At 46.9% G+C, this 24,147-nt stretch overlaps 2 protein-coding genes across 4 annotated transcripts in view; both read right to left on the reverse strand.

The window, feature by feature from the left end:
• cemip (cell migration inducing hyaluronidase 1) overlaps positions 1 to 24,147 on the reverse strand; it is a 259,948-nt gene that overhangs the window by 154,645 nt on the left and 81,156 nt on the right. The window lies entirely within an intron of this gene.
• The window catches only part of LOC139227715 (cell surface hyaluronidase CEMIP2-like), a 198,493-nt gene that overhangs the window by 6,783 nt on the left and 167,563 nt on the right, over positions 1 to 24,147 (reverse strand). For all 3 annotated transcript variants that reach the window (XM_070858684.1, XM_070858683.1, XM_070858682.1), the window contains 3 exons: positions 15,047 to 15,229; positions 13,026 to 13,248; positions 6,734 to 6,835 (listed from right to left, as the gene is read on the reverse strand). In XM_070858684.1, the coding sequence (XP_070714785.1) occupies positions 6,734 to 6,835; positions 13,026 to 13,248; positions 15,047 to 15,229 (508 nt within the window). The remainder of the gene's footprint in view (positions 1 to 6,733; positions 6,836 to 13,025; positions 13,249 to 15,046; positions 15,230 to 24,147) is intronic.

The following is a 24,147-nucleotide window of genomic DNA, read 5'->3' on the forward strand; positions in this document are numbered from 1 at the left end:
TCTGAAATGGCTCAGAAAGCAGCTCAGTTGTATCAAACAGAAGGCCCACCACCACCTTCTCTTGGCAACTAGGAATGGGCAAGAACTACCAGCCTTGCCCACATTCCGAGAATAGTGATGTTTATTTTCTTCAGCCATGACCTCAGAATGCCATTCCCACTCCCATCAGCTTCACCCAAAATAAATAAAAGCATATTAATACAGAAAAGCCTCAGGAGGAAAAAAAAAAGGCAAAATAAGTAAGTTAAAATAATGTGTATATTCCACTCCGGTTCTCCCTACTTCTCCCAATGTAGAAGTCTTCATGCTATCCTTTCTTCGTTCATCTTCCATCCTCCCATACACCATCTTTATCCCCCCCAATGCCGCCTCACTTCCTCCCCCAAATGGAGCTGAAAGAACATAACAAATAGGAGCAGGAGTCGGCCATTCGGCCCTTCAGGCCTGCTCCGCCATTCAATAAGATCATGGCCTCCACCTTCCCGCACTATCCCCATATTCCTTCGTCTCCGAAAATCTATCAATCTCAGTCTTGAATATACTCAACGACTGAGCCTCCACTGCCCTCTGAGGCAGACCAGGGAAACAAGCCTGTCTGACATTTGGTCTCATTTTCCTGAAACGTGTCACTGATTCATAACAAAATGGAAATGCATCCCACTGAAAGATCCTCACAGAAAGTCAAAGAGAGAAAATGCAGGGATTTTGTTAGGGAAGGTGTCATGTATGCATGCTTGGAGTTACTAGCCACCAGGTGGCGCCACTGTCGGAGGGCATTGGGCTGTGCGCATGTGTGTGGCCCAGGTATAAAAGGCCAGCCATCTTGTAATGTAATCACTTTGGGCCCTAATAAAGCAGAGCCAGGTTTGTACCTGTGTTAGTTTACAGTATTCAGTCTATCGAGTTATTACATACATAACAGAAGGTTCTCGTGTTAAAATGGTGATCTGCAGTTTGTTTTTTTGGCCAGTGAGGGCTTATGCTGTAATACAATTCCAAAGCAGCCCGTCATAAAACGAGTCATTTAGCACACAGCTGGCTCTTCTGTACCTCAGTTCTAGAAAATTAATGACACTATTATTTTACAGAATGTCTGCAAGTAAACTTCTGTAATTAGCTGGAGCTCTCCGAGCTGTGGAATCAAATTAATTCTTATTGTGAATCACAACAGTCTGAAAGACATGGAATATGATCAATTCTGGCCTTCATACTTCTGCTGCTTGCTGCGAAAAGGTTCAGAGATGTTGGCAAGCACTCAGCTCGCTCAGGGCCAGATATAGATGGAGCTTGGTGGCACTGTCCGCTGTGGCATGGCCGCGTCAAGGGGCCAGTAGCAACCACATCGTCAGGCGGCTCCAGTGCCTCAGGCCGTCCTGGTGCCTCAGGCCGTCCCCGGTGCCCCCAGCACCGCATGTTAACTACAACGTCAAAGAGTCCTGGAGTGTACCTCTCTTCTGTAAAGATCGGGAGGGTGTATTCAATCCTACAAATCCCCTGGGAGGATAGACGCACCAACATTAGCGTCCTGGACCAGGCCAACATCCCCAGCATTGAAGCACTGACCACACTTGATCAGCTCCGCTGGGCAGGCCACATTGTTCGCATGCCAGACACGAAACTCCCAAAGCAAGCACTCTAGTCGGAACTCCTTCACGGCAGATGAGCCAAAGGTAGGCAGAGGAAATGTTACAAAGACACCCTCAAAGCCGCCCTGATAAAGTGCAACATCCCCACCGACACCTGGGAGTCCCTGGCCAAAGACCGCCCTAAGTGGAGGAATTGCATCTGGGAGGGCGCTGAGCACCTCGAGTCTCATTGCCGAGAGCATGCAGAAATCAAGTGCAGGCAGAGGAAAAAGCGTGCGGCAAACCTGTCTCACCAGGAATATCTGTCCCACCTGTGACAGAGACTGTGGTTCTCGTATTGGACTGTTCAGCCACCTAAGGACTCATGTTAAGAGTGGAAGCAAGTCTTCCTTGATTTCGAGGGACTACCTATGATGATGATATTCCACAACCCATGCTGCCCCCTCCCTGGGTCTGTGGAATCGCAGAATCTGCCCTCTGGAAGGGGCAACATGCTATAAAAACAAACAGTCAGCCATTTTCCCAGCACTGGAGTTTGCCATGTGCAGATGTTCCAGTATGTCAGAGGGTGCTGATGTAGGGAATCACCAGACAAGTGCCTGTGAATAGTTCTGCAACTGGGACCTCCTCCTTAGTGGCAGAGGTCACAAGGTCAGGAGGTGTTGTCCATCTTGACCATTTCTCTGGCTTTACGGAGACTGAATTGATCCGGTTGGCTGGTGTGGAAACTGGTGAGTTATCAGTTTTAAATGGTGGCCCTTCCAATACTGATTTATTCTTGGTCCGCAACAATTCGATCTTCAGGTACAGGTACTTCTAATAATAACGAATCGCCATCCACCAGAGTGATACTGGGGCCCAGAGGGTTAAATTACGAAGCCAGGTTGCATAAACTTGGCATGTGATCCCGAGTCCAGAAGGCTGAGGCCATGAGTTAATGAGGTATTTAAAATGATGAAAGGATTCAATAGAGTAGATACAGAGAACCTATTCTCTTTCATGGGGTCAAGAACAAGGGAGCACAACCTTAAAATCAGAGCTAGGCCATTTAGGAGTGAAATCAAGAAGAATATTTTCCACACAAAGGTTAGTGGAAATCTCCCCCACCAGGCTGTGGTGCTGGGGTAGTAATCAAAATTTTCAAGACTGAGATCGATAGATTTTTATTGGGTAAGGATATCAAGGGATGTGGAGTAAAGGCGGGTAAATGGGGTTGAGGTACAGATCAGCCATGATCTAACTGAATGACAGAATATACTCAAGGGGCCGAATGGTGAACTCCTGGGGGAGACTAGAACTAGAGGGCATGATCTTAGAATAAGGGGCTGCCCATTTAAAACTGAGATGAGGAGAAATTTCTTCTCTCAAGAGGGTTGTACATCTGTGGAATTCGCTGCCTCAGAGAGCTGTGGAAGCTGGGACATTGAATAAATTTAAGACAGGAATACACAGTCTCTTAAATGATATGGAGATAAGGGGATTATGGGGAGCGGGCGGGGAAGTGGAGCCGAGTCTATGATCAGATCAGCCATGATCGTATTGAATGGCGGAGCAGGCTCGAGGGCCGTATGGCCGATTCCTGCTCCTATTTGTTATGTTCTTATGTTATACTAGCCCCACAGCACATGGGTTCTATTAGAACAGATTAATGCTGGACACTAACAGCAGTAACAATTTATTCATATACACTTCTCTGACAGTTTTCATCGGTTCCCCTCCCTTCCTCCAGCAGCAGCCCCCTGCCCCCCCCCCACCAACCCCACCCAGCCCCTTCCTCCCGCACAGCCCCTTCCTCTCGCACAGCCCCCACCCCCGCCTCCAGTTGTCCTGTAACCTGCTCTGCCACCCCGCCCAAGCCTGCACTGGTTCTCCTTCTATTTACTGTCAATCAGACTTCCCTCCCCTAACATTAATATTACAGACAGCTGATTTATAACCCTGCATCAAACTCTGGGCAGCTGTAATAAGTCATTTCCGGCAGATCTGAAGAGTCCTGTTGCTAGGTGATCGGCTGTGGGCTGTTAGTGGGAAATGAAAACTTTCAGGCTGCACTGGGAAACCTTCCATCAGATGCAGCTTCCGTCATTCCAAACACATCATGAACTTAGCTGGACCCAGGAGCTTCAGGAGAGGATTCTCCACACGCAGCTCAACCGAGCAGGAGCAGGAAGCAGATCGTCAAGAACTAATCAGGATCTCTTTGGATATGCTCAGTGGGAATGATAAACCACAGCCTCTAAACCACCAGTGTCACACCATGCATTGTTGTAACACCCATAAATCACTTAATATCACAATAACTGCCTGAAATTAAGCCACAGTTGTAATATAGAAAGAAAGAGGTCCATTTCTATAGGGCCTTTCCCAATATTAGGACGTCCCAAAGCACTTTACAGCCAATGCAGTACTTCTTGAAGTGTAGTCATTGTTGTAATGTGGGAAACACACCAGCCAATTTGCACACAGCAAGCTCCCACAAACAGCAATTAAATAAATGAACAAATAATCTGTTTTTAGTGATGTAGGTTGAGGGATAAATGTTGGCTAGGACACTGGGGAGAACTCCCATGCTCTTCTATAAAATAGTGCCGCGGGATCCTTTACGTCCACCCGAGAAAGCAGACAAAACCTCGGTTTAACGTCTCATCCAAGGACAAAAATAAAAGGTAAGAGAATAGAATCAATAAGTGATTACATAGAAACATAGAAAATTGGTGCAGGAGTAGGCCATTCGGCTCTTCGAGCCTGCACCACCATTCAATATGATCATGGCTGATTATTCACCTCAATACCTCTTTCCTGCTTTCTCTCCATACCCCCTCATCCCTTTAGCTGTAAGGGCCACATCTAACTCCCTTTTGAATGTATCTAATGAACTGGCCTCAACAACTTTCTGTGGTAGAGAATTCCACAGGTTCACAATTCTCTGAGTGAAGAAGTTTCTCCTCATCTCAGTCCTAAATGGCTTACCCCTTATCCTTAGACTGTGACCCCTGGTTCTGGACTTCCCCTACATTGGGAACATTCTTCCTAGATCTAACCTGTTCAATCCCGTCAGAATTTTATATGTTTCTATGAGATCCCCTCTCATTCTTCTAAATTCCAGTGAATATAAGCCTAGTCGATCCAGTCTTTCTTCATATGTCAGTCCTGCCATCCCGGGAATCAGTCTGGTAAACCTTCGCTGCACTCCCTCAATAGCAAGAATGTCCTTCCTCAGATTTGGAGACCAAAACTGTGCACAATATTCAAGGTGTGGCCTCACCAAGGCCCTGTACAACTGCAGTGACCTCCCTGCTCCTATACTCAAATACCCTCGCTATGAAGGCCAACATACCATTTGACTTCACCACTTGCCATATCCGCATGTCAACTTTCAATGACTGATGTACCATGACACCCAGGTCTCGTTGTACCTCCCCTTTTACTAATCTGTCACCATTCAGATAATATTCTGTCTTCCTGGTTTTGCCACCAAAGTGGATAACCTCACATTTATCCACATTATACTGCATCTGCCATGCATTTGCCCACTCACCTAACCTGTCCAAGTCACCCTGCAGCCTCTTAGAATTCTCCCCACAGCTCACACCACCACCCAGCTTAGTGTCATCTACAACTTGGAGATATTACATTCAATTCCTTCGTCCAAATTAGTAATGTATATTGTGAATAGCTGGGGTCCCAGCACTGAACCTTGCGGTACCCCATTAGTCACTGCCTGCCATTCTGAAAAGGACCCGTTTATTCCTACTCTTTGGATTAATACGAGCATTGGTAATTGCTAACAGATTATTTATAAATAAATGTTTTCACTCAAACATCCAGCTATGTGTTCATATAATCAGTGTCTGGAATTTCTGCAGAGGGTCCCCAGCTGTTCAGGAGATCCCTGCAGAATCTCAGAGCTCAGATCTGTTATTCATTTGCACATTTGAAATAGTGTTAGTTCAACCTATTACCTTTAGTTGTTCGAGATGTGGACAATGCTAGCAAGGTAGTATTCATTCCCCATCCCTAATCGCCTTGTGGGCATCAAGAATCAATCATGCAGTGCGGGGCTGGAGTCACCTGTGAGACAGACTGGGTGACAGGACCCCCTACCCTCTAATCACCATCATCATAGGCAGTCCCTCGAAATCGAGGAAGACTTGCTTCCACTCTTAACATGAGTCCTTAGGTGGCTGAACAGTCCAATACGAGAGCCACAGTCCCTGTCACAGATGGGACAGATAGTCGTTGAGGGAAAGGGTGGGTGGGGAGCCTGGTTTGCCGCACGCTCCTTCCGCTGCCTGCGCTTGATTTCTGCATGCTGTCGGCGATGAGACTCGAGATGCTCAGCGCCCTCCCGGATGCACTTCCTCCACTTAGAGCGGTCTTTGGCCAGGGACTCCCAGGTGTCGATGGGGATATTGCACTATCAGGGAGGCTTTGAGGGTGTCCTTGAAACGTTTCCTCTGCCCACCTTTGGCTCGTTTGCCATGAAGGAGTTCCGAGTAGAGCACTTACTTTGGGAGTCTCGTGTCTGGCATGCGGACAATGTGGCCTGTCCAGTTGAGCTGATCAAGTGTGGTCAGTGCTTCAATATTGGGTATGTTGGCCTGGTCGAGAATGTTAACGTTGGTGCGTCTGTCTTCCCAGGGTATTTGTAGGATCTTGCGGAGACATCGTTGGTGGTATTTCTCCAGCGACTTGAGGTGTCTACTGTACATGGTCCATGTCTCTGAGCCATACAGGAGGGCGGGTATTACTACAGTTCTGTAGACCATGAGCTTGGTTGCAGGTCACCGGATTTATTAACCTCAGCTCACCATGATGGGGTTCAAACTCACCAGCGTGGGTTGCTAATCCAGAACCCTAACCACTAGGCTACCATACCCTCAACTGGCTTCCCCTTCATCATAAGATGAAAGATGTGTTGAGTCCTAGATCCTGTTGAACATCAACTGGTTGCTAATGAGCAGTTTCCACAATATGAAATCAATTCAGCTTAAAAACAAAAGTAGTTCTTTACCCATAGTGATTTGTTTAATTGTATACCAAAATATTTTGACAAGATAATTAAATAAAATTCTTTTGTCTTTTTTGGATATATTTTGGTTTGAAGCGAAAGTTAAATTCAGAATTAACTAACTTACTACAGTTACCTTAATGAAAGCAAATTTATGTCCATTTTGTATGTCGCTTCTACTCTGTGACTGTATCTGGACTCTGATGTACGTTCTGTGTGGATCACTCGTGATAGCAACCTGCAATACAACAGAGGTTTATTCAATACCATCGAATGCTTGATATCATAAAGAACATTTACCGAATTCACTTATTACTAGAAAACAAACTAGGAAATAAATAGACCTCTTACAAGATGATTTCCGGCACCGCTCACAGATAAACCCACTTAACACAGAATTGTTACTTTTCTCAGGACGCTCGTGAATCTCCCGTGGCACAGCCCACAGTGAGCCAAAGGTACGTGGAGTTGGATCTGGTTTAGAATTTGTTACTACAGGTGGGAGGGTGTGGTTTGTAAGGACTGGGGAAGAGTGCAGGATTAGTTGCTGGGTTGCGGGGGGGAAAGTGAGGAGTTTGGGAATTGCGAGTATCGGTAAGGAAAATATTGAGGCTTTTTGGCAGATGATTGGTAAGGGAGGAATAGTAGTGAAGGGGGAGGGTAGTGGATGGGTGGAGGATGCGATAGGGTGCTGAGGGGGTTAGAGGAGAGAGAAGCTGGCGGAAGGGACGCTGAGATCTTGAGCTGCTTTGTGAAGAAACAAGTGGTTGGGAAAAAGGAAAGAAGACTGGGTGGGGAATGAAATTCCACAAAAACATTCTTAGCGGGGACAGGCCTGCAGGGGAAATATCAGCAGAGAAGAAAAATGACTGAAAAAAAGATTGGAAAACAGACAAAACATAGCATGTAAATAGGGCTGCAAGGCATAGAATTAGGAATCAAAGACAAGCTGGCTTAAAAAAAGGAGTGGGATCAGAAACAGAAATAAAATAAAAAAGACAATTGCAGACTGGGAATTGGATTTTGAAAATAAAAAGATTCAGGAAACAAAAAGTAAACGGCACAATTAGGCCTTTGGGGGGAAAAAAAAGAGAAATAAGAAAACAGGCTTTGAAAAATGACCAACAGTGAGTCACTGCTGGACTGGAGTCATCTGATGCGATGAAGCTGGTAGGACGAGGTCACCTGACCCTCTCCGGCCAATGACCACAAGTAAAAATTCGTGCTACAGCGCCACCTAGCTGGGAGATTCGACTAGGAAGTCAGAATCACCAGCATTGAAATAAACAGGAAGATTAATGCATTACAACAGTAATGTGGTACAGTGTAGGAGGCAGAGGACCAAGAGGTCAGAGTGGGAGTGGAGTGGAAAATTAAAATGCCAAACGACCAGAAGCTCAGGGTCACGCTTGAAGACTGAACAGAGGTGTTCAGCAAAGCGATCACCCAGTCTGCGTTTGGTCTCCCCAATGTAGAGGAGACTGCATCGTGAGGAGCAGGTGTTGAGGTGATGGAAGAGGTGATCAGGGTGTCGTGGAGGGAAGGATCCCTTTGGAATGCAGAAAGGGGAGGGGAGGGGAAGATGTGTTTGGTGGTGGCATCACGCTGGGGGTGGCCAAAATGATGGCAGATTATCCATTGAATGTGGAGGCTGGTGGGGTGGAAGGCGAGGAGAATGGGATCCCCATCGTGATTCTGGGAGGGAGACGAAGGGGCGAGGGCAGAAGTGCGGGAAATAAGATGGACACAGTCGAGCGAGCGCCCCGCCAACCATGATGGAGGGGAATCCTCGGCTGAGCGATAAGGAAGGCCTATTGGAAGCACTGGTGTGGAAGGTGGCATGGTCAGAACAGATGTGATGGAGATAGAGAACCTGGGAGAACTGAAGAGAGTCTTTACAAGAAGCGGGCTGGGAGGAAGGTGTGATCAGGTAGCTGTGGGAGTCAGTGGGCCTACAGTAGCTATTGGTTGACAGCCTATCCCCAGAAATGGAGACAGAGAAGTCGAGGAAGGGATGGGAAGAGTCGGAGATGGACCATGTGAAGGCGAGGGGAGAGAGGAAATTTGATGAAATTTTCCAGTTTGGGGCAAGAGCATGAAACAGCACTGACACAGTCATCGATACACCGGAAAGAAGCGAGGGAGGGGGACATGGGTAGGACTGGAACAAAGAACGATGCACGCATGACAGACAAGTTTCAATGAGCAACTCATACAGTTGTTAATATTTTAAATGGGAGACCTGCGTGAAAAGCAGCTTTGAGAATTTAATATCCAGTTTGTTTCAAATTCTTTTGTGGAAAAAAAACAAAGCTCATAAATCCTCACAGGATGAGGAGACACATTCTTTACTTAAGTCAGAAAGCTGCTCATGCATGCCAAGAAATTCTACAAATTGTACATGCTCAGAAGGTAATGATGTGGTTCTAAATTCTTTCAATGGTTCTGGGGGGCAATATTCAGTCAAAGTCTAGGTTACTGAGTCAGGCTAAGGTCCTGAAGTCAAAACTTTAAGGATGCAATGGGTAAATTTATCACATTAATGTGAAATAATGTTTTTTTTTTTAAATTTCATTTAAAACCTTATTTTGGACAACAGACATTTAAGTTGCTGTGAGCAATTATGGCTGACAGTTTTTTTTTCATAAAGCATAAAGTGATTTGATTGGTTCACCAACAAAGTGCGATGGTGAAATATTGACAGAAGTTTCTTAATTATAAAATGTTGACATTAAAAAAATGTGACTCAAAAATCACGGCAAAGGAAGGACGGTAAATGCGGACAGGAATAGAGACAGATTTACAAAATCATGTTGGTTTAGCATATTCAAAAGGAATTTGTTCTATTTTTCTGACCAAATATTTTAAATAAATAAGTATAACAGCTGCCACAATATTTTACTACCATATTTGAAGACAGTGCTGCTAAGTGCCAGCATTTATCAAAAGCTTCATGGTCCAAAGACTGCGACAAAAATATTCTCATCATGTCAAACTACAACTAGTAATCGGATGTTATGTTCTTTTAATGTTTGACTGATTATAAGAACATAAGAAATAGGAGCAGGAGTAGGCCATACGGCCCCTCGAGCCTATTCCGCCATTCAATAAGATCATGGCTGATCTGATCATGGACTCAGCTCCATCCCCCTGCCGATTACCGCTAAAAAAGACAGGCCCTGGGAGGGGGGGAAAACACACCCCAAAAATTTTCAAAAAACAAAATTCACCAAGACCCTTAACTAAGTCATCGCTGCAAAAGAATTAAGAAATAATGGCCTGGAAATCCCAGCCTCCCCGGGTCCGTACGAAGTTTCTATGGACCCGGGAAGACATCGGGAAAGCCAATTTTCAGCGCACAATGCGCATGCGCTGAAAACCGGCTTTTCCGATCTATAAAGCTGGAGCTTGACAGATGATCCGTATCTCGGGAGCGAGGACATTTGCACGGGCAAGATTGCAGGATTTACCCATATCGTGCCCAGCAAATGTCCTCAAAACTCTTGCGCCTGAAAAAGGAGGCACATAGCCTACTGTTACAGGCGTAAATGTTTAAAAACATACACATATGATAAAATTAAATTAAATAAACACATTTTATTGTTAAAAACATTGCCCACTAAGGTAAGTTTATTTTTAACCCGAATTACAAAACTTTTTAAAAAATTGGAAAAATATTGTTTTTTTCTAAGGCATTTATCAATTTTAATTTCAATTAATTTTAATTATGTGAGGTCTGTTTTTTATTTTTTATTAGTGTGTTTGTTTTTTTTCTCATTAATAGCAATGAGAACTGGTAGATACGGAGTTCCCATTGCTATTAATAGAAAGCTGTGGAATACTGTACCTGATTGGCTGAGCAGTCACACATGACTGCACCTTCTGCGTGGGAACCTGGAGGACGGGAGCGCGCTCCGCAGCGCGGGAAGAGAAGGCCTCCCCACCGGAATCCCACGCTCCTCCCGGACCACCAGGTACTGTCGGAGAAATGTTCCAGGTCGGAGGCAATTGCCCGCGGGAAGCCTCCGACCGCAATTTCAGCCCCAAAAACTTTAACTTGCCTTTTTTTCAGGTCTTCATACTTACCGCTGTCTCTGACGCTGCAATGCAGGCTTTTCTCGGGCGGTTTTTAATCGTGCAGAATACGGGTGCGCCGAACGGCCAATTTAAAGCCGTATCAGTTTTTTTGGCGTTGCATGGCGGCGGTCTGTTTTTCAGCTGGCGCACAACTTTGGCCAATTTTGGTGAGCATCTTTTAATATCAAAAAAGGCAAAATATCACCGAAAAAACGGGTGGGAAGACTGGCCAATTTCTAGCCCACAGTATCTCTGATCGGCTCTGACTGAGTGTAGGTCCCAGCAGGGAGCGAGGGATTGACAGATTTACATTTATATTGCCTTCAACAACTTTGTGATCTGGTTTTGAATATCACCGTTGTATTCCAGTAATCCTCTGCAACCTAAAGGCATTTCACTCTTGTACTCACAGGACATTAGATCACTTACTGATAATTACTGGACACGAGAACTAAGGCACAGTCAATGAAGGCTCTCTGAGCAACTTACAGTGTATTGGTAATATCAAAAAAGCAAAGTAAGGAGGTGCATAATCCTTCACAATTCACACAATAGAGAATGTGTTCATTCGAAGGGGGATTTTCCTGGCCCAGTGACTGAACACAGAACACTGTGTGCAGAGGAGCCCACCCCCAGGGAGGAGCCCACCCCCAGGGAGGAGCCCACCTCCACAGAGCAGCCCACCCAACCTTCATCTCCATTTAAATTAATGGAAAGAAAATCAGGACTGGTCCTTTGTGGCTTTGCATGCCTCCCAGTTCAATCTCCCTATATCGTGGAAACACAAGAACAGGGGAAGGCCATCCAGCTCCTCGAGCCTATTGTGCTATGCAATTACCCACCGTTGCTCCATATCCCTTACCCCCCCTCCTCCCCCCAAAAGAATCTACCTGATCTTAGTCTTGAACCCCAGCATCCACAGCCTTTTGGGGGAAGAGAGTTCCACTACCCTCTGTCTGAAGAGGTGCTTCCTGATGTCACTCCTGCCAAGCCTGACTCCAAGATTGTGTCCCCTTATTCTGGATCCCCTCACCAGGGGAAATAGTTTCTCTGTATCTATCCTATTATTTATCATTTTAGTGAGGATCAGATCACCCCTCAACCTGCTTGTAATGTATTTGCTTCATGGGTTCTTTGCTTAAGAATTCATAGCAACACATTGCTATTAAGAACGAGTTGATTTATTAACAAAGGTTTAACAACCAAACTACACATTACCAGTTCATCCACAAGGCCCACAACCACACAGCTCATTGTGGATGACCTAGACCCAACTGACTGGGGTTTCGTTGAGTCTTGTGAACATCACGTGACTGGTTAAGCCACTCACAAGGCAGCAGCTCTACAACTATTTTAATGTAACATTAAATCAATTTTAGTAAGGGCACTAGGTCCTTTAAATTTAGAAATTAACTGGGAACTTTGCCAATCAAATTAACATTCTGTTCCCTGTTGTAATGATGCACTCAGTCTCTCCGGTGCCCACCTCTCGCGTACCGGTGGACACCGCGTGCTCCATCACTAGGGACACCCTGGCTCGGATGTAACCGCGGAAGAGAGGCAGGCAGTCGGGCTGAACGACCCCCTCGACCGCCCGCTGCCTGGACCGGGTGATGGCCCCCTTGGCCATGCTCAGGAACAGTCCTACGAGGAGGCCTTCCGACCTGCCCGCTCCCCTCCGCACAGGGTGCCCAAAGATCAGGAGTGTGGGACTGAAGTGCAACCAGAATTTGAGCAGCCGCCCCTTCAAATATTGGAAGAGAGGCTGCAACCTCACACACTCAACATATACGTGGAAATTACAGGCGGCCTGGGAGTCCGTGAACCGGCTTAAAAACCTATTGCACGGGACTGCTCTATGCACCACTCTCCAGGCCAAGTCCCCAATAAATAGTGGGAGGACTCCCGCATAGAGAGCACTCCATTGGGGACCCCCGCTTCCTCCGGACAGCAAGATGGTGCGCCATGGCGTGTCCGGACGGCAGACGAGGATGGAAAAGTGGAGAGTGTGCAAGAGCAGCCCGTACAGGAAACCCCTCCGCACAGAACTGAAAGGCACGGAGGGGATTTACAGCAGCAGCTCCACAAACCTGTGAGCATACTCACAGGTACATACATTACATTGCTAAACTCAAGGGACTACCAGGCAACCTGTCCTCATAATTTATCTCTTTAAGCCGCAGTGTCATTCTGCTCAATCTACACTGCACGCCCTCCAAGGCCAATATATCCTTCCTGAGCTTCAGTGCCCCAGCCACAGGGGCAGGAAACACACACTCTTCCTCTTTCTCTCTCTGCCCTCCGCCCCCACTGGGTTTCATTATCAGCGCCCCTCAGTGTGAGCAGCCTACCTGCGGGGCACCACACTGACTGCAAGGAGTGGTCACTCGCCCAGTGAGAGTCAAGAGACGGGCCGGCACGCTGCTGTGTTTCATGGAGTAGCCCTTCTGCCAGCAGTCGCTGGTTTCCCAGGTGATGATGTGCGCCAGGATCTTCACCCGCTCACAGCCGTGTTTGGAGCAGTAACTGTGACCTTTCCGAACATGTTTTGCTTGAAGGATAATAAAAAGAATCCTAATAGGGACCAAGAAAATTGTAGCGAGTAGTGGAATAAATCATTATTGGCACACACTCCGCGCTCAGACATACTACAGACTGTGAACCACACCAACGAAGTGACAGTCGGGATGGAGGGGAGGGAACAATTGGACCTGGTTGCACCCGTTTTTATAGGTGTAAAATGGGCACAATGAGGCCCATGTCAATGGATGCCCGTCAGACCCAATATTGGGTTGAGCCCTTTTTCAGCTGCCTAAAACCGCCGGCCCCTTACTGGTGTAAATGAGGGGGAAAGGGCTTTCCCTTTCACAGGCTTCCAGCTTGCCTACTGTCCCTACCGACACCGGGGAATCCCTGGCCAAAGACCGCCCTAAGTGGAGGAAGTGCAGCCGGGAGGGCGCTGAGCACCTCGAGTCTCGTCGCCGAGAGCATGCAGAAAACAAGCGCAGGCAGCGGAAGGAGTGTGCGGCAAACCAGACTCCCCACCCACCCTTTCCCTCAACCACTGTCTGTCCCACCTGTGACAGAAACTGTAATTCCCGTATTGGACTGTTCAGTCACCTGAGAACTCACTTTTAGAGTGGAAGCAAGTCTTCCTCGATTTCGAGGGACTGCCTATGATGATGATGATATCCCCATTGCTCAAACTAGGAAACGCTAACTGCGGAGGAGTAAGCTAGTCGGTGCCCTCCACAACCCACATGAAGATATCTTCAGCGTCGTGGGCAGCTGAACTAACAATGGGCAGGTGCTCATTTTGTGTTGTGACGAAGGGTCATCGACCTGAAACGTTACCTCTGTTTCTCTCGCTACAGATGCTGCCTGACCTGCTGAGTGTTTCCAGCATTTTCTGTTTTTATTTCAGATTTCCAGCATCCAGATTTCCTTTTGTGTTTCAATGACAACATAAGAACTTAAGAAATAAGAGCATAATTCAATAAGATCATGGCTGATCTGATCTTGGCCTCAACTCCACTTCCCTGCCCGCTCTCCATAACCCTCGACTCCCTTATCGTTCAAAAATCTATCTCCACCTTAAATATATTCAATGACGCAGGCTCCACAGCTCTCTGGGGCAGAGAGTTCCAAAGATTCACGGATCTCTGAGAAGAAACTCCTCCTCTTTTCCGTTTTAAATGGTCGACCCCTTATTCTGAAACTATGCCCCCTAGTTCTAGATTCCCCCACGAGGGGAAACATTCTCTCTGCATCTATCCTGTCCAGCCCCCTCAGAATCTTATATGTTTCAGTAAGATCACCCCTCATTCTTCTAGCAACAGCTAGCTGACTCCCCAAGGCGATTCCTGACTCAGGCTATGTACAGATCTTCAATTGGAATCGACATCCATGCCTTCAAACCACTACCATCAGATACGCTGGGGTAATGTTAACTCTAAGCGATGGTGTGAAATGGGCAATATTGAATAAGCTGTCTGATACAATATTTAAATAGATGGGAAAGTCAGGCAAGATGTATAAAAAGCGGCTGATCTGATATCACTCGTTTTACATTCCTCAGAGTTAAAATTAACTCCATTACATAAAAACATAAGAAATAGGAACAGGAGTAGGCCATTTGGCCCCTTGAGCCTACTCTGCTATTGAATAAGCTCATGGCTGATCTGATCTTGGCCTCAACTCCATTTCCCTGCCCGTTCCTCATATCCCACTTATTATATATCTCACCTAACTTTCCCATCCATTAAATATTGAGTATCGGACGGCCTATTCAATATCTCCCATTTCACACCATCGCCCAGAGTGAATATTACCCCATTGAGTGTCACAATGTATAAATAAGCTGTGGACCTACCCTGAATCGCTGTCAAAGTAATACAGACTCTTGTCGGGGTTTTTCTGCAGGATGTTGAACGATGGCGCTGCTTTGTACCGTTTCACACTGTGCACTCGTCCACTCGACCGTTGATTTATGTCAGACATTATTTTAAAAACTGTTCCCTTGGGGTAACAGAGGCCAACTTGGATCCAGTCGCCTCTGTAATGATATTAGGAACAACATATTGTTAGCCCCTCCACACAGTGAATCTGGCATGTGATTTTACATTAAAAAAACCACTTGAAACAAATTGTACTTTCTGTTAAATAATAAATTGCAGGCAGAATACTAACTACTCTCATGACATTGCCAAGTAAAGGAAACACAGTTGTCACTCAGTATTTCTGCTAAAAGGAGAAGACGCTTTAATCCGCAGAGTATTTGGCAAAGCACTGGTCTAGATCTGACAAGTCCAGAAAATAATAAATCAAATTTGGCACTGCATTTTAGCCGATGGGGTTTGCTTAATATGTTTTTGTAACTCATGACACAGTTCCAGCAATGGGAATGATGGGTTTGGGCAGTCTCTCGTGGGATTACACCATAGGATAACTTCATTGAACATTGGTCCTTCCAGGATTGAAGAGAGCATAGGTCACAGAGGGCTGCAATGATATACGTTTCATTCGCCAATCCACGTTCCCTGTGCGCAACTCCACGGCATAGGTGTCAGTCTTAGGTCAATGGTAGCACTCCCACCTCAAGGTCGACAGGTCATGGGTTCAAGTCCCTCTCCAGCCTTTGAACACATAATCCAGGCTGACACTTCAGCACATTACAGAGGGAATGCTGCACTGTCAAAGGTGCTGTCTTTCAGATGGGACATCAAACCGAGGCCCCGTCTGACTTCACAGGTGGATGTAAACGATCCCATAGCACGACTGCAAAGAAGAGCAGGGGAGTTCTCCCCAGTGTCCTGACCAATATTTATCCCTCAATCAACATCACAAACAGATTATCTGATCACTATTTCACTGCCGTTTGTGGGAGCTTGCTGTGCACAAATTGGCTGTCGCATTTCCTACATTACAACAGCGACAACATTCCAAAAGTACTTTGTTGGCTGTGAAATGCTGTGGGACGTCCCAAGGTCATGAGGGCGCTAAAAAATTGTGGGTTTTTTTTAAGCAGTGAATTTAACCTCGGATACACAACGGGCAGCACTGAGATCTCAGGATATTTGTGCTTCACTTCTTCCGAGAGAACAGGGATTACACATTACAACCAAGTCTACTCCAGTAAGTTGCATGGTAGAGCAGATGAACTGACTGATACACTGCTCTCTACATGGCACATGTCTCCAAGATACCCAAACTGCTACTCCTATTCAGTTGTTCATACTTTTCCCATTCAATCACCAAGCAGAATTGTACGTTTTTATACTAGACTTGACTATTCCAACGCACTCCTGGCCGGCCTCCCACATTCTACCCTGCGTAAACACGAGGTGATCCAAAACTCAGCTGCCCGTGTCCTAGCTCGCACCAAGTCCCACTCACCCATCACCCCTGTGCTCGCTGACTTATATTGGCTCCCGGTTAAGCAACGGCGCGATTTCAAAATTCTCATCCTTATTTTCAAATCCCTCCATGGCCTCGCCCCTCCCTATCTCTGTAATCACCTCCAACCCCACAACGCCCCCCCCCCCCCCCCCCGAGACATCTGCGCTCCTCTAATTCTGCCCTCCAGAGCATCCCTGATTATAATCACTCAACCATTGGTGGCCGTGCCTTCTGTTGCCTAGATGATGGGCAGAGGAAACATTTCAAGGACACCCTCAAAGCCTCTTTGATAAAATGCAACATTCCCACTGACACCCTGGAGTCCCTGGTCAAAGACCGCCCTAAGTGGAGGAAGTGCATCCGGGAGGGCGCTGAGCACCTCGAGTCTCGTCGCTGAGAGCATGCAGAAAACAAGCACAGGATGCAGAAAGAGCGTGCGGCAAACCAAACACTCCACCCACCCTTTCCCTCAACGCCTATCTGTCCCACCTGTGACAGGGACTGTGGTTCTCGTATTGGGCTGTTCAGTTACCCAAGGACTCATTTTAAGAGTGGAAGCAAGTCTTCCTCGATTCCAAGGGACTGCCTATGATGATGATGATGCCTAGGCCATAAGCTCTGGAACCCCCTCTCTAAACTTCTCTACCTCGCTTTCCTCCTTCAAGATGCTCCTTAAAACCGACCTCTGACCAAGCTTTTGGTCACCTGCGCTAATTTCTACTTTTGCGGCTCGGTGTCAAATTTTTATCTCGTAACACTCATGTGAAGCGCCTTGAGACATTAAAGGTGCTATATAAATAGATGTTGTTGTTGTTATTTTCACAGAGCAGAAGGGATCACTGAGGCATTGTTGCTCCCCAATGTGACATTGTGAACCATTTCCTCTCATTGGCCCCAAGTTTCCACATGATTTGCTCCTGATTTTTAGGAGCAACTGGTGTAGAACGGAGTATCTTAGAAATCGGAATTCTCCACATTTAGTTTGCTCCAGTTCTAGTCAGGTAGAACAGTTTCATTTTGGAACAGAATTTTTTTTTCAAAAGGGGGCGTGTCCGGCCACTTACGCCTGATTTCAAAGTTTTGTGAGTGAAAACTTACTCCAAACTAACTTAGAATGGAGTAAGTGAAGATTTTTGTACGCTCGAAAAAACCTTGTCTACACTTTAGAAAATCAGGCGTAGGTTACAAATTAGGCGCAGGGAACGAGGTGGGGGGGGAGGGGGGGAAGGGAAGTCATTAAATTCTACAATCAATCCTTAGTTATACTTATACAAATATTATACAAATAAATCCAACCTGAATAAAAATTTATAAGCAAAGAAAAGATTAAATAAACCATGTTCCTACCTGTGTGAAAGTGCTTCAGGCAGGCCTTTCATGTTGGAGACAGGCAGCGGTGTGGCGTCAGTGTCTCGACGGCAGCGGCAGCAAGCTTCGAGCTGAGCTGCAGTGCTTGAGGCAGGCCTTCATTCTCTTCGTGGCTGGCCGCGAAGAAGCAGCACCGGACGGACCCAAGGCCATTCGGCCACGAGATATGAGCGGCGTCAGTGGCTGGCCGGCAGCCGAAGAATCAACGCAGGACACACGCAGCTCATTAAGGTTCTTGAGGCCATTCAGCCACGCTTTAGGGGCGGCGTCAGTGGCTGGCCGGCAGCCAAAGATACAGCAGCAGCCTTCGAGCTGTGAGGGGGACTGAGGCCATTTGGACAGGGAGAGGCAGCCACATCGACAGTTTTATATTTAAATTTGCAGAATGGGTGCTGCATTGTCAACACCACATATTGTGCAATGGTTTGCCATCAATTCACTGCATAGGAGAGAATTGATTAGAGCTCACCGCACCAGGAACGTCGTAGCCCGTAGGTTGATTGGCAGGAGACCTTACCCACGTCGACAATATCGAACCAGGCTCTCGTACCTGGACATGAGCGAGGCTGATTGTGTGAAAAGGCTGCGTTTTCGCAGAGAAGTTGTCACTGAGACCTGTGATTATGGTGAGAGCAGATTTGCAGCCCAGAAGCAGAAGGACAACTGCCTTGTCTGTTGAAGTGAAGGTAACAGCTGCACTTTCATTCTATGCCTCGGGATCGTTTCAGGCTACAACTGGAGATGTGTGTGCCATCTCTCAACGTGCAATACATGCCTGCGTTTACCAGGTCATGGCTGCACTTTATGCGCGAAGGAATGACTTCATCAATTTCCCAATGACCGCACAAGCGATCCATGAGAGGGCTGTGGGTTTCTTCAGGATTGCCGGCTTCCCAAAGGTACAGGGCTGCATTGATTGTACCCATATAGCCTTGCGAGCACCCGTGGAGGAATCTGAGCAGTACCGAAATAGGAAAGGTTTCCACTCTATCAATGTGCAGCTCGTGTGTGACAAGCAGCGCATTATGTCAGTCGACGCGAGATACCCTGGCAGCACCCACGATGCATTCATCCTACGCGACAACATTATATCTGACATGTTTGAGCAGCAGCCAGAAGGGCAGAGCTGGCTACTGGGAGACAAAGGGTACGGCCTGACCACCTGGCTCATGACGCCCATACGCGTGACACGGACAGAAGCTGACCGTCAATACAACATGGCGCACATTGCGACGCGCAGCATCATTGAGAGGACCATTGGCATATTGAAACAGCGATTCCGATGCCTGGACCATTCCAGAGGACAGTTGCAATACTCTCCTCAGATTGTCGGTCACTTCACTGTTGTGTGCTGCATGCTTCATAACTTAGCCATCATGAGGCAGCAGGAGCTGGTAGTGGAACCCGAAGACCGACGTGAGGGTCCAGTGCATGATGATAGTATTACGGAAGACCAGGATGTGGATGATAACGACAATCAGGAAAGCATGCAAGTGCCTGATGCCGGAGCACGAGGTCGGAGGAGGGCCGTCCATCGTGCCCCTTTAATGATTGCTCGAGACTTGCGCCAGCAGCTCATCCGTGAACGCTTCAACTACTGATGCCTGAGGGCTCTGCGACAACTTTTGCGCATGGACATGTTTATTCTTTGCAGTTGTTCCTACGTTGTGTTGTGTTAATGGAACATGAAACAGTTTTAATGAAAAAATATTTTATTGAAAAGTTAAGGTCACTCTAATAAAATATTTGTTGTATCAAACTATACTTTTTAATATGACTCTTGAAGATCACTTAAAAACTTTAAGATCACTTATAAACTTGTAAAACTTACAAAAGTTACAAAACACTATGTGAAACATTTTACACTCTAAGATCACTTACACTTCAAGATCACTTTTTAGATGCAAAATTAAATAATTTACAGAATGTGAGAGCATTTACAGTATAAGATCACTTGAAAACCCTGAGATCACTTATATGTTGTAAAGTTACAAAACTTACAAAACAGTTTCATTGTGAAAAATCTTACACTCTGACGAACACTTAAACTTCAGGATCACTTTTTAGGTGCAAAATTAAATAAGATACAAAAAAAAAGAGAGCATTTACACTATAAGATCACTTAAAAACCATAAGATCCCTTATAAGTTGTAAAGTTACAAAACTTACAAAACAATTTCAATTTGAAAAACGCTACTACAGCTACATCAAGAACAAGAACAAAAGCAGCAAAGAAAGGCTGCAACCATCTCTCATCCATATCTCAGTGAATGTTCACCCTCATGGGGGTGTCATTTGATTGGCTGGGCTGTGTGCCCTTATTGCAGCAGCTACCTCAACCAGGCCCCCCGAGGGCCTGTGCCGACACTTGCATGCCCTCCCTGACGGCCTGTGTCGTCGATTGCACTCCCTCGGACATTCCCTCCCTAAGTTCCCGTGTCATTACTGCTATTTCTCCCGTCAGGACCGTCAACTCTTCACCCACTGCATTGACGCCACTGATGAGTGATCGGGTAAGCTCATTAGTCTCCATACCCGATGCCACAACCTGAGTCGCATCTGTTGCACGCTGCATCTCAGGAGAGCGTGTCTCCAATCTCCTTCTCCTCTGCCTGGGTCTGCCTTGTGGCACCACACTGGGAGGTGCGGGCACGGACGGTGGGATGCTCGGTGTTGCAAGCGGCACCACTACATAGGGAGGCGCGGGCTGGGACTGTGGGACGCTCTGTGTTCCAGACGGCAGAACTGGAGGGAGAGGCTCGGGCTGGAACGGTAGGACGCTCGGTGTTCCAGACGACAGCACTCGAGTGCGAGCCGTGGGCTGGGATGTTGGACGAATGGATGTAAACTGTTCCATGATATCAGCAGCAACACTGGGACCCGAAGCGTCGGAATCAAAACCATAGTCGGTGGAACTAGAACCTATGCGAGAGGGAGGCGCAGGCTAGGACGGTAGTGCACGGACTGTAGAATGCTGCATTATACCAGCAGCACCACTGGGACCCGCAACATCGGAAGCAAAACCATGGAAGGTGGAACCAAGACCTATGCTAGGGGTTGAAACTCTGATGCCTCTTGATGGGGGCTCAAACATTAAATTGGAAGCTCTCCCCTGCAGACATGTCAGTCATCGCTGCCATCATCCAGTCTGGATCGTCTGCAGCTGGTTGTACTGGTTCTTGTTCTGCACCCTCAGGATCCTCAGGGTTGGCAGCAGCAGCATCGTCATCATCATCATCAAAATACATCAGAACAGTCAAATGCTTAACAGCAAGGGAGGGGGCCGGATGGGTGGCATGAGTACTCTCACACATAGCAGGTTGATTTAAAGGGCCATGATGCATTTTCAGGACTTACCCTCTTCCTCGCGTGCGGGCCCAGCTTGTGCTGTACAGATTGCTTTTCTCCATGTACGACTCATCATAGCAGCTACCCTTTGTTCCAAGGGTGTCAGTGGATGCAGATTGGGCATGCCTCCTCCTGTCCGAGTTGCCTCTCTTTTGTTGTGGGCCAATTTCTTCTGCAAAGAGTAAAATATAACTTTTTACAGAGTGTGTCAGTCTGCAAGGTGGGACATAGATAGCCAGGTTACAATTACGATTAAATTAAAAATGGGAAATATTACTTACACTAACTACTTGACCAAGGTCGTGCCATTTCTTTTTACACTGGCTTCCAGATCTCATAGTATGCACCACTGCACAGTAATCTTCTGCAACTTGGTTCCAGCGTTTCTTCATTTCTTTTGGTGGCACTTTTATGCGACCTCTGTTGCTGGTATCTAGCTCCTGCCATCTCTGCTCAATTACGTTGACTAATATCTCCACTTGCTCATGCAAGAAATTCTTTGTTCTTGGTGGACGTTGATCCATTGCAAAGTTGAATTGGCACTCTTATTTCTCCAAACACACAGTCCTTAATTTGCATGCACCAATGCAGCACCGGTTCTGCAAGTTTAGCAGTGAACAGCTGAACTCACTGATTTCAGCAGGTGATTTATTCAAAAATTAAATTACAAGCCTTTGCAGGGGTCCAAGAAACAAATCTTCACTTTATCTGCAGTATTTTTAAAAATGGCTGAGTGCCAATGTTTGTGTGAGACTGTGCACGCACAGGGTTGCCGGCACCACGAAGGCTAGTTTAAATTGTACCCGCCCTCTGCTGCTTAGAAAATCGGCGCGAGTGTTAGGCTCTGCCCCCTGCTGCGAAGAGTGCGCCGCGCCAAGCAGACATCGAGCGCTAAGGAGCTCGAGAATATCGGATTTTTTTTTAGGCGCAGTTTTCGGCGCGAAAAACAGGCGCACCAGCTCGGAGGTGCGCCGTTTTCACCGTGGCACGAAACTTGGGGCCATTGTCTTAGAGCCCCACCAGGATGCCACTGTTGCTCTTAAATAGGTTACGAGGAAGTCGGTGAGGGACATTCCCCATCCCAGGAGAGAGATCGATCATCGGGTGAGAAATTGTCTCATTGTCCAGCAAATTCATCAGGCTACACGTCAGCGCACACACATCACCTACTGAAGCTGCTGTTATACGCACCTGAGCAGCACAAGTGAGGAGCGTTAAATAAGGCAGCTGCACTCACGCTAGCCGTAGTATACTGGTGCAAGCTGGCCATTCTGTTTTGCTGTGTCCTGGCCAGTATTTATCTCTTTCAAGGAAGAGCCGAGAGCCCAGGGGCAGCACGGGCCAGCCCACACTGCGATGTGTGTGCGCACTAGGTCCGTGCAGCAGAGCAGGTCTCCAGACATCCTGGTTAACCCTTGCCACTGGATAAAGACCTAGCTCTGTCAAGCCCTTGTGGTGGCTGCTGTGCAACGGCCCCCTCAATTGGAGTTCAGGACTGGAACATCGGGTCCTTCATTGAAACATCTGTGAACTCGTGTGGAAGCAAGTTATCCTCGTTCGAGCGACCACCTATGATGATGATTTATCTCTCAATCAACATAACAAAAAAATAGATTATCTGGTCATTATCACATTGCTGTTTGTGGGAGCTTGCTGTACGCAATTTGCTGCCACATTTTCTACATTACAACAGTGACTACACTCCAAAAGTACTTCATTGGTTGTAAAGCGCTTTGAGACGCCCGGTGGTCATGAAAGTGGCTATATAAATCCAAGTCTTTCTTTTCTTTAGTACACCGATAGCCACTTCCACACTGCATCCCACATGACAGATATGCCTGAGCAACGGCACTCCGCCTCTGAGCGAATCAAAGTGCATGTGTAGCAAGACCGTGGCTATACACACATTCAGATCCTTTGCCCCTGGTGTGCGGCTCTGCGAGTGGGTTGGGGACATTGAGCCCACGCTGACAGCCTCACCTCTGTTGTTAGTCAGGCTCCACACTGGCACACTGGTTGTGAAACCTCTAAAAACTGCCCCATTATATGGAGGTTTCTTTACGCAGAGGGTTATGGGGATCTGGAACTTGCTGCCTGGAAGAGTGGTGGATGCAGAAACCCTCACCACTTTTAAGAGATGGTTGGATGGGCACTTAAAGTGCAGTAACCTGCAGGGTTACAGACCTAGAGCTGGTAATTGGGATTAGACTGGATGACCTTTTGTTGGACGGCGCAGATATAATGGCAAGTACTGCAAGGAATAGAATACGGCCAGGGTGATCTCCTGGACTAGTTTTGATTGCCTGGATGGGTCGGAGAGGAATTTTCCCAGATTTTTTCTCCCTAAATTGGCCTGGGTTTTTATCTGGTTTTTGCCTCTCCCAGGAGATCACATGGCTCCAGTTGGGGTGGAGTGTAGAATGTTTCAGTATAAGGGGTGTCGCAGTTGTGTGAGGTGGACTGGTTGGGCTGGGTGCTCTTTACCTTTCCATCATTGTTCATAGGTTTATATGTAACCTTTAGGGCTGCTGACCAAGGGCCGTGTGGCTCTTTGTTGGCCGGCATGGACATGATGGGCTGAAATGGCCTCCTTCTGCACTGTAATTTTCTATGTTTCTATGTTCTTTATCTACATTCAGCTGCAAGTTTACCAGCTTATGGAGCACGGGTTGTAGGCATTAGGTGTGTTGGGATATATGTGCCATGGAGGATTCTGAGCACTGGTTTTGGCTCCAGGTATTCGAGGCGCAGACTGTCCAGCACTGGAGCAAGCGTGGGACAAATCGCACAAGAATTGCATGGGGTTGGGCTAAGGAAATATAGGTCTAGAAGGTAGAGGGGGAAACCGGTCCGAAAGAA

The sequence above is a fragment of the Pristiophorus japonicus genome, chromosome 17 (genome assembly GCF_044704955.1).
Source record: "Pristiophorus japonicus isolate sPriJap1 chromosome 17, sPriJap1.hap1, whole genome shotgun sequence".
In the NCBI taxonomy this organism is placed as follows: Eukaryota; Metazoa; Chordata; class Chondrichthyes; family Pristiophoridae; genus Pristiophorus; species Pristiophorus japonicus.